The sequence below is a fragment of the Pyrus communis genome, chromosome 9 (assembly GCF_041283825.1).
Source record: "Pyrus communis isolate YQ-2024b chromosome 9, ASM4128382v1, whole genome shotgun sequence".
Classification (NCBI taxonomy): Eukaryota; Viridiplantae; Streptophyta; class Magnoliopsida; order Rosales; family Rosaceae; genus Pyrus; species Pyrus communis.
In genome coordinates this window covers 23,175,274-23,184,413 of record NC_142573.1, presented here as the reverse complement: position 1 = coordinate 23,184,413, position 9,140 = coordinate 23,175,274, and the positions used below count along the sequence as shown (strand labels likewise).

The following is a 9,140-nucleotide window of genomic DNA, read 5'->3' as shown; positions in this document are numbered from 1 at the left end:
CGTCTAGAATTAATATTGCGATTGTGCAGGGATTCTTTAAATAATTAGAATAAATCGTCACGCTGATCTTACCTGAATGATTTAGTTGGCTGTTACCAGTTTATTAAAGCATGGAAAGTTGTTTACCATTTTGATAGGAAAGCCTACGCTTTTACGATATAAAGTTCAATAAAATGGCTAGTTCTTACAGCCAAAATACGTAGATCTCACAAGTATTTTACACAGGAATTTCTTAGATCTCACAGTACCTATAACGCATATATATAGTAGGTATTGATTTAACTGTTGGTGGTAAAATTAATTAAGCTGTGGGGTAAGAGGCAGCCATAGCAATGCCACAAAGTCCTTCCGCTGCAGCAACATCTCTTTGCATTCTTATGTACCCAGCTTCACCCCATTCTGCACCCCATGAGTTTTTCACTAGCCAATACTTAGTCCCATCCTCACTCACGCCATAACCAACAGCGGTAACACCATGGTCAAGGCTCGTTCCACAGGTTCCGGTAAAGACACCGCTTGAATAGAACTGGAAGTCGGAACCACTAGCATCAATGGCAACAGAAACAGGTTGGTGAGCTACTGCGGCAAGAAGGGCCTTTTCACTGTTTGCAGGGACATCTTCAAAGCCAGTTATCTTGGCTGCATGGCTGGCTTCCTTCTTGGAGTTACATGCACCATCAACACCGTCGTAGGGGTAATTAGCTTCTGTGCTAATCCCGTGATTTTGTTGGATGAACTGGAAGGCATCGTCCATCAACCCGCCCTCACATCCTTGGTCTTCACCTGCAGTGTCACAGTCAACGAGCTCTTGCTCAGACAAAGAGATTAATTTCCCAGTTGTAAGCTGTGTAATTCCTTCTGTGGCGGCCACTGCTGAAAAAGCCCAACAACATCCTGTATTTTCATATTGGAATTAAAACTAGTTAGGATAAGTATCAAATCAAACCAGTTGATATAAATAAATAAGCTAGAAGTTTATATAACTAGTACCGCATTGGCCTTGGTCCTTGATGGGGGTTACTGCTCCTTTCTTTCTCCAATCCATTGTTGCTGGTAATGATGCGGTCACATTTTCGTATTTGAACGAAGTTGTCTTCGTGGAGCACTCGTGTCCCTTGAATCCATTTCTTGAGGCTTTGAACTCTTCATTTGTAAGGTCTGCAAATTGATTGACGCTTAATTTGTAAGGTTTGTTTGCATACTTATTGGAAGATTCTATAAACGCCACATTTTCGTTGAATATCTTGAAACGAGTCTCCTTCTCATTAACATTGTTATATACGCGACCATAACGAGTCAACCATTGCTCATATCTCCCGTACATCGATGCATCTTGTAGAGTGCGAGAAGTGGCTCCGGATGACCAGGCTCCCATCATGAGGATCAAGCTCAAGCACATACATTTCCACGGCTGCAGGTTAATGAACTCCATGTTAGCTGGCTAGCTAGTGTACTGGAATGGAGCAGCTAAGTTTTGACCAAGTAAAGGATATGAGCAGATAATACTGAAATGCTAGATTGCTTGGGAATTTATATACTTGTCCATCCAGCTCCAGGTACTACATAATGGCCTCTCGAGCTATCGCCGTGCCCCAAAAATTGGTCTGCAATATACGTACGTGCCCTAGAATTTATGTTGATATGGACCTTTAAGATTAATATGTTAATCTTTATTATAATTTGGGTTTGACGCTAAACCTTTATCTTTTTGTGCGGTAGTGGGTTCTTATTTAAACAACGAGGGATAATGCTAATACACTTAATTATGTCTTATAATTAAGAAGGCGTTGATTACTGTTTTGTAATCTTCGAAGTTCCAAAAATTCTGATGTAAGGAAAACCCTAGCTTAGATTATTTTATTCCCCAATTGGTTCGTGGATATTGTTGCTGATCAAATTCTGTATGGAAAAAAATATAAGGGGTGCCACTGTTGGAAACTGATATAAATATAAACTTGTTGTATAACAAGTATCCCAGATTACATTCATGCAATTTATATACGATACCTGGAGCAGTCATCCTTCTTTGTTGAAATGCAATTCTTCTACTTGTTTAAGACCTTATGTTCCAAAGGTGATAGAACCCTATAATCTCAGAACAAAACTTCACAAGTAGGGAATTGGATTATATATACACAGATTTCATCTGATTTCCATCTATCGTGGAAATCAGTTACTGCAGTTGTTGGCAGTTTTCACCAAGCAATGGATAAGCATTTGCTGCATGTTATCCACGTATCCTTACTTTTAGGAAGTAGTTTTACACGCTTACAACTCTTTAGTCAGTTTGTAACATATTGGCAACATAGATTTATATACTTATAATGTTAGCCAAGTCCAATTAGGTATCCAACATTCTCCCACATGGACACAGACTAAACATTATAATCAAAGTCATGCCCTTTCACAACACTGATACCTCATGTGATCACATCAAGTTTCACGCATACTAACTTCCTTTCAACTACTATAATTAATTTAAATATTTGAACTCCAGAAAATCATGTGTTTATAGACAACACAAGCACCCTGAAACCACAAATACTTAAAACTAATATGTAGAAAGAAACTTTAGACTTTTCAATGAATTTATATTCCTTCATTCATTCAAAACAGTCATTTCATGGATCAACTTTGGACGTTCCTGATGCATTCATTGAATTGCATCCCTCGAATTATTCATGTCCAATCATCAAGACACTAGAATACACATATACATGCATACAGTCAGCAACTCAGACAACCAATAGGCTCAACAAGCGCATATGATTCAGTAGGTCTTGATAGTGAACAACATAAATAACATTCGAAGCCATATTTGAAATATACATGTGACTTACATCAAGTTTTTCTCACTCCCACACTTCAGCAGATTCTAGAGATTCAAGCACTCCCATCTTAGAGACATGATCCTTGAATACTCCTACTGCCAATGCCTTAGTCAAAGGGTCAGCTATCATTGAATTTGTTTCAATATGCTCAATCGTGATTTCACCCTTTCTCACATGTTCTTTCACTGATAGATATTTGATGTCCATCAACCTTGTTGCCTCAGACTTCTTGTTATTCTTAGAGAAAAATACTGCAGCTTTGTTATCGCAGTATATGGTTAGTGGTCTCGAAATTGAATCAACAATAGCCATGCAGCTGATTAAATTTCTTAACCACAAACCTCTCTTGGTAGCTTCAAAACATGCTATGAACTCGGCCTCCATAGTTGATGTGGCTAACGCCTTTTGTTGAGCACTTTTCCATGATACAGCTGCTCCTGCCAAGAAAAACAAGTAGCCACTCGTGGATCTTCTGTCATCCACACAACCTGCAAAGTCAGCATCTGTGTAGCCAACTAGTTCCAAGTTCTCTACTTTCTTGTAAACCAACATAAAGGATTTTGTCCTTTGCAAGTATCTTAACACTTTCTTGGCTGCAACCCAATGTTGTTCACCGGGGTTCGACTGATATCTTCCCAACACACTAATGGAAAATGCCAAATCAGGTCTAGTGCAGACCTGTGCATACATCAAGCTGCCTACTAGAGACGCATAAGGCTTATTGACCATGCTTTGTCTCTCAATTTCATTCCTCGAACATTGAGACTTATTCAACCTGTCTCCCTTTCCCATTGGTACTTCTCCATTAGCACAAGTTTGCATATTGAATTTGTGCAACACTTTTTCAATGTACGACTTTTGTGAAAGTCCCAACAAACCTCAAGCCCTATCTCTTTTGATCTCTATACCAAGCACATATGATGCATTTCCCATATCCTTCATCTCAAAGGTCTTAGACAATAATCTCTTAGTTTCAAGCACAAGATTAAGATCATTGCTTGCCAAGAGAATATCATCTACATAAGGCACAAGCAAAATGAATCTTGATCCAATGACCTTGAGATAAATACAATCATCAATCTTATTCTCACAAAACCCAAAAGAAGTTACCTTTTCATCAAATTTCAAGAACCATTGTCTCGAGGCTTGTTTTAGACCGTACAACGATTTGTTCAACTTACAAACCATGTTCTCCTCGCCTTCTTTAATGAAACCAACAGGTTGTTCCATATAAATATCTTCCTCCAAATCACCATTCAAGAAGGCTGTCTTTACATCCATCTGGTGCAGTTCAAGGTTGTAATGAGCCACAAGAGTGAACACAATCCGAAGTGAATCTTTAGTCGATACCGGAGAAAACGTTTCTGAGTAGTCTACTCCCTCAGTTTGTGTATAGCCCTTAGCCACCAGCCTGGCTTTGTGCCTTTCAATTCTTCCAGTCGAATCCTTTTTAGTTTTAAACACCCATTTACACCCCACTACCTTGATATCATCTGGTGCATGAACTAAAGTCCAAACGTTGTTTGTTTGCATGGATTTCAGTTCATCACTCATTGCTTCCTGCCACAATTCAGATTGCAAACTACTCATAGCTTCTTGATAAGTAACAAGATCATCTGATATGCCTTCATTTAGTTCCACTTCTTCAAGGTACACAAAATAATCATTAGGTATTGCTGACCTCCTAACTCTTTGCGGCATCACCCTTCTTTCATTCACAGATACTTGCATTGGTTGGCTAGTTGATGCATGCGATGGAGTTGAGGTTGCATTAACATTTGTAATGGATGAGTCAACGTTTGCAATGGGTATACTACTTTGCAAATTAAAATCTTCAACTTGAAATTCCACCACAGATGGCTGTGAAACAATAAACTCCCCGTAGCTTTTGCCCTCACATATATCACCTTGCTCTTCAAATTCCAAAACTATTGCTGCCTGAAAATTACTCGATGCTTCCGTTTCTTCAATAAACTTGGCAGCATTAGTTTCAAAAATTCTGTTTGGGAGATTTGACGCATAAAATCTATAACCTTTTGATTTATTAGGAAACCCCACGAAGTGACATGAAACTGTCCTTGAATCCAATTTCTTCTCAGTAGGGTTATACATCCTAGCTTCCGCATTACAACCCCAAACATGCATGTGATTCAAACTTGGCTTTCTCCCTGCCCATAATTCAAAAGGAGTTTTGCAAACTGATTTGCTTGGAACTCGGTTCAGTATGTAGTTCGACATTTTCACGGCTTCACCCCATAAAAACTGTGGAAGTGTTGAACAACTCATCATGCTTCTTACCATTTCAATCAGAGTTCTATTTCTCCGTTCAGCCACGCCATTTTGTTGTGGCGTGCCTGGGGTAGTGTACTGTGCTTGAATACCACACTCCTCCAAGTATAGAGCCAAAGGCCCCTTAGATTGACCTGCCTCAGTGTACCTGCCATAGTATTCACCTCCCCTATCGGACCTTAGAATTTTAATGGACAACTCCAACTATTTTTCTACTTCAGTTTTAAATAATTTGAAACAATTCAACACTGAAGATTTTTCTGAGATCAAATATAGGTATGAAAACCTTGAATAATCGTCAATAAAAGTCACGAAATAAATGTTTCCACATATTGTTTTAGTTGGGAAAGGTCCACAAACATCAGAGTGAATAATCTCTAATAGTTTTTGACTTCGAACTGAAGTCTTTTTCGTAGTTTTAGTCATCTTCCCCTTAAAACACTCAATGCAGTTTTCGAAATTTGAGAAATCCAAAGCAGGCAAAATTTTATCCTTAATCATGCGATCCATTCGTGCTTTGGATATGTGCCCTAATCTCCTATGCCAAAGCATGGAAGATTTTTCATTCAAAACAAGTCTTTTAGTTGATGTAAATGATTCAGTATTAAAACAAATACTTTCATTGCAAACCGAACAAAGCACTTGCCATAATTCATTAACTAGAAAACAGACTCCAAGCACAACTCTTGGATTATTCTTCATGTAAATCCTGACACTTTCATTGTCTCCATCGAAAGCAAAGCTAGTTTTTACAAGTTTCGAAACTGAAAGTAAATTCCTTCTAAGTGAAGGTACATATAAAACATCAACTAAATCTAAAACAAAGCCACTAGACAACTTGAGCTTGAGGTCGCCTATTGCTTCCACAACCACTTTATTCCCATTGCCAACATAGACTTGAAATACTTCATTTCTTGTTGTTGTACCTCTTCTTGTGAAACCCTGCAACGAATTGGTGATATGAACCGAACAACCAGTGTCAAACCACCAAGAATTTGGAGGGACTTCAACAAGATTAGATTCAAAACACACAAAGATTTTGACTAAAATACCTTTCTTAGTTTTCAGATCTTTGAGTTTCTCACAATCCCTTTTCATGTGACCAGTTCGTTTGCAAAAATAGCACCTTATGTTGTCCATTATATCCTTATAATTCTCAGGTCCTTTGGAGGAGGATGCAGTCATGATAGCACTATTATTGGAGGTCAGTTTTTAGGAGCCTTACCAGAATGAAAAAATGGTTTCTTCCCTTTGTCAGCATGCACAAAGTTTACTGCAGCATGATTGACATTGCGCCTAAGCCTGCATTCTTCTTGAGCAGCAATTGAAATCAGTTCATCCATGGACAATTTCTCTTTCTGAGTACTGTAAGTAACCTTCAACTAATCATAACACGAAGGCAGAGAAGTTAGTGCCATGTGGACCACAAAAGCCTCATCAACTGGAACGTCCAAGTCCTTCAGTTTGGCTGCAGTATTCACCAACTTCAGAATATGCTCTCTAACACCCTTTCCTTCATCAAACTTCAGAGATGTAAGTGTTGTCATCAATTCTCCCATTTCAGCCTTCTTAGATTCCTTGAATTTTGCTCCAATGGCATCAAGAAAATCTCTCGCCTTATCACTTCCAGTAACACCACCTCTAACAGTATCGCTCATGGTTCTTTTCATAACCATTAGTGACATCCTGTTAGCCTTCTCCCATTTCTCATGCTTGTGCCTTTCTTCTACAGTTGAGGCATCTGTCAGTGCAGCAGGTTCATCCTCACGAAGTGCAAGATCAAGATCCATTAGTCCCAGCAAGATCTCTATATCTTGCTTCCATTTCTTGAAATTGCCACCACTTAATGGTTCGACAGATGAGAGACTGAGAGCAGACGAATTCGCTGGAGCAGTCATAGAAATGTTAGTTACAAATAAGATTATGCAGTTACTGCTGCAAGTTTACATCGCACTTTTGAGTGAAAATCATAAACTGCCTTCCATATTGCATATATTGGCCATAATATTCCACAATCGCAATGATACATCAAGTCTTTGGACTAGACAATTGCAAACTTTTATAGGGAATGATTCATACAATTTATTAACCTTCATGCAATTTATATATATTTCCCTTTTGAGAAATATATGAACATGCTATGAATCTTTTAAGACCCCTTAATAGCCACGAAATACAATAACAATATTCACTTTGATGAATATCAGGAGTACATCAAGTACTGCACTACTCGAGAGATATATAAAATACATTTCAAATATATCATCATACATTTATCATAATAATAAAGCAGTAAAACGAATCTGGGACTTGTTCTTTGGCTCTGATACCAAATGTTGGAAACTGATATAAATATAAACTTGTTGTATAACAAGTATCCCAGATTACATTCATGCAATTTATATACGATACCTGGAGCAGTCATCCTTCTTTGTTGAAATGCAATTCTTCTACTTGTTTAAGACCTTATGTTCCAAAGGCGATAGAACCCTATAATCTCAGAACAAAACTTCACAAGTAGGGAATTGGATTATATATACACATATTTCATCTGATTTCCATCTATCGTGGAAATCAGTTACTGCAGTTGTTGGCAGTTTTCACCAAGCAATGGATAAGCATTTGCTGCATGTTATCCACGTATCCTTACTTTTAGGAAGTAGTTTTACACGCTTACAACTCTTTAGTCAGTTTGTAACATATTGGCAACATAGATTTATATACTTATAATGTTAGTCAAGTCCAATTAGGTATCCAACAGCCACAACCGACTCCTCTAATACTTCAATTCACATTCCTCAGCTATATTTTGGTGTTGAAGTCGCATTTGAAAGCTTGAGCGTGATAGTCTCACTCATTCTTTTATATTATAACACGTATGTGTTTGGCTAGAGTTTATACGTTTAAGAGTTCATTTGATAACCAATTTGTTTCCATTTTTATTTTCACTTCTTTTTTAAATTGAAAACTAAAAACATATTTGGCAATTATTTTAAATACTAAAAACCAAAATGCGAAAGCTACGCTTTTTAAAGTTTTAAAAATTCTGAATTTCAGTTTACTGATTTTTTTTTGTTTCTATTTTATGTTTTTAAAAGTATTTACAGGACATACTTTAAAAGATTAAACACATAAATGGTTATCAAACCGACAATTAATGTACATGATATGTACACCAAAAGCTTCTGGGGCATCAGGAAACACGTTCCTTGAAGAGAAAGAAACAGAATGCAATTAGTTTACAAATACTTGCGTAACAACGAATCCTAACTAAGAGGGTATTCTCCCCAGCGACAACCGGGAAGAGACAATTTCGGACCGAATAAGAACAAGTAATACTTGTATAGTCCCTTGGTGAGAATGTTAGCTGGGTAATCGACATATTGTATGTAATGAACTTGATGAGAACCCAATTGGATCCGCTCACAAACAAAATGATAATCAAACTTAATATGTTTAGTGCGGGCATATATGAAACAACGAATTGGCAATCACGTAAATGTTACTTGGGTTATCATAATAAATAATATTGACATAAACTTGGGAAAGTCAGAGAAGACAATGCATGGTCTAGGAACAAACACGAGCAAGATATTACTCGAACAAAGCAGGAAATTCTGAATTTCAGTTTATTGGTTTTTTTTTTTAGTTTCTATTTTATGTTTTATAAAAAAAAATTAAAAGTATTTACTAGACAAACTTTAAAAAACTAAACACTCAAATGGTTTTCAAACCGACAACTAATGTACATGATACATACACACACACACACACACCAAAAGCTCTTGGGAAATCAAGAAACACGTTCCTTGAAGAGAAAGAGAAGTAATACAATTAGTTTACAAATACTTGCATAACAAGGAATCCTAACTAGTGAGTTATCCAAGCCAAGCTCTTGGGACATTTTCATTTTTTTTTTTTTCTTATCTAGGGCTGCTGGGGTGATGGTTTTGAACGTATCGACTCCCATCTATACTTTCTTTGCTTCAATCAAGTCTGGATAGGAAATGGGAAACGAGC

The 9,140-nt window shown here is 37.4% G+C and overlaps 1 protein-coding gene and 1 pseudogene across 2 annotated transcripts; both read right to left on the bottom strand.

The window, feature by feature from the left end:
- Positions 1 to 301: 301 nt before the first annotated feature.
- Positions 302 to 8,728, bottom strand: LOC137741006 (senescence-specific cysteine protease SAG39-like). Of its 2 annotated transcripts, XM_088700329.1 has the most exons (3): positions 8,703 to 8,728; positions 991 to 1,388; positions 302 to 894 (listed from the first exon to the last, which is right to left on the bottom strand). In XM_088700329.1, the coding sequence occupies exons 2-3, from the start codon at positions 1,376 to 1,378 to the stop codon at positions 302 to 304; spliced, it is 981 nt and encodes a 326-aa protein (XP_088556455.1). In that variant the 5' UTR covers positions 1,379 to 1,388; positions 8,703 to 8,728. The 2 variants fall into 2 exon arrangements, with proteins under 2 accessions (XP_088556455.1, XP_068336915.1); XM_068480814.1 differs by lacking the exon at positions 8,703 to 8,728 and having other exon boundaries at positions 991 to 1,432.
- On the bottom strand, positions 2,853 to 3,623 carry LOC137740701 (secreted RxLR effector protein 161 pseudogene; annotated as a pseudogene).
- Positions 8,729 to 9,140: the final 412 nt, after the last annotated feature.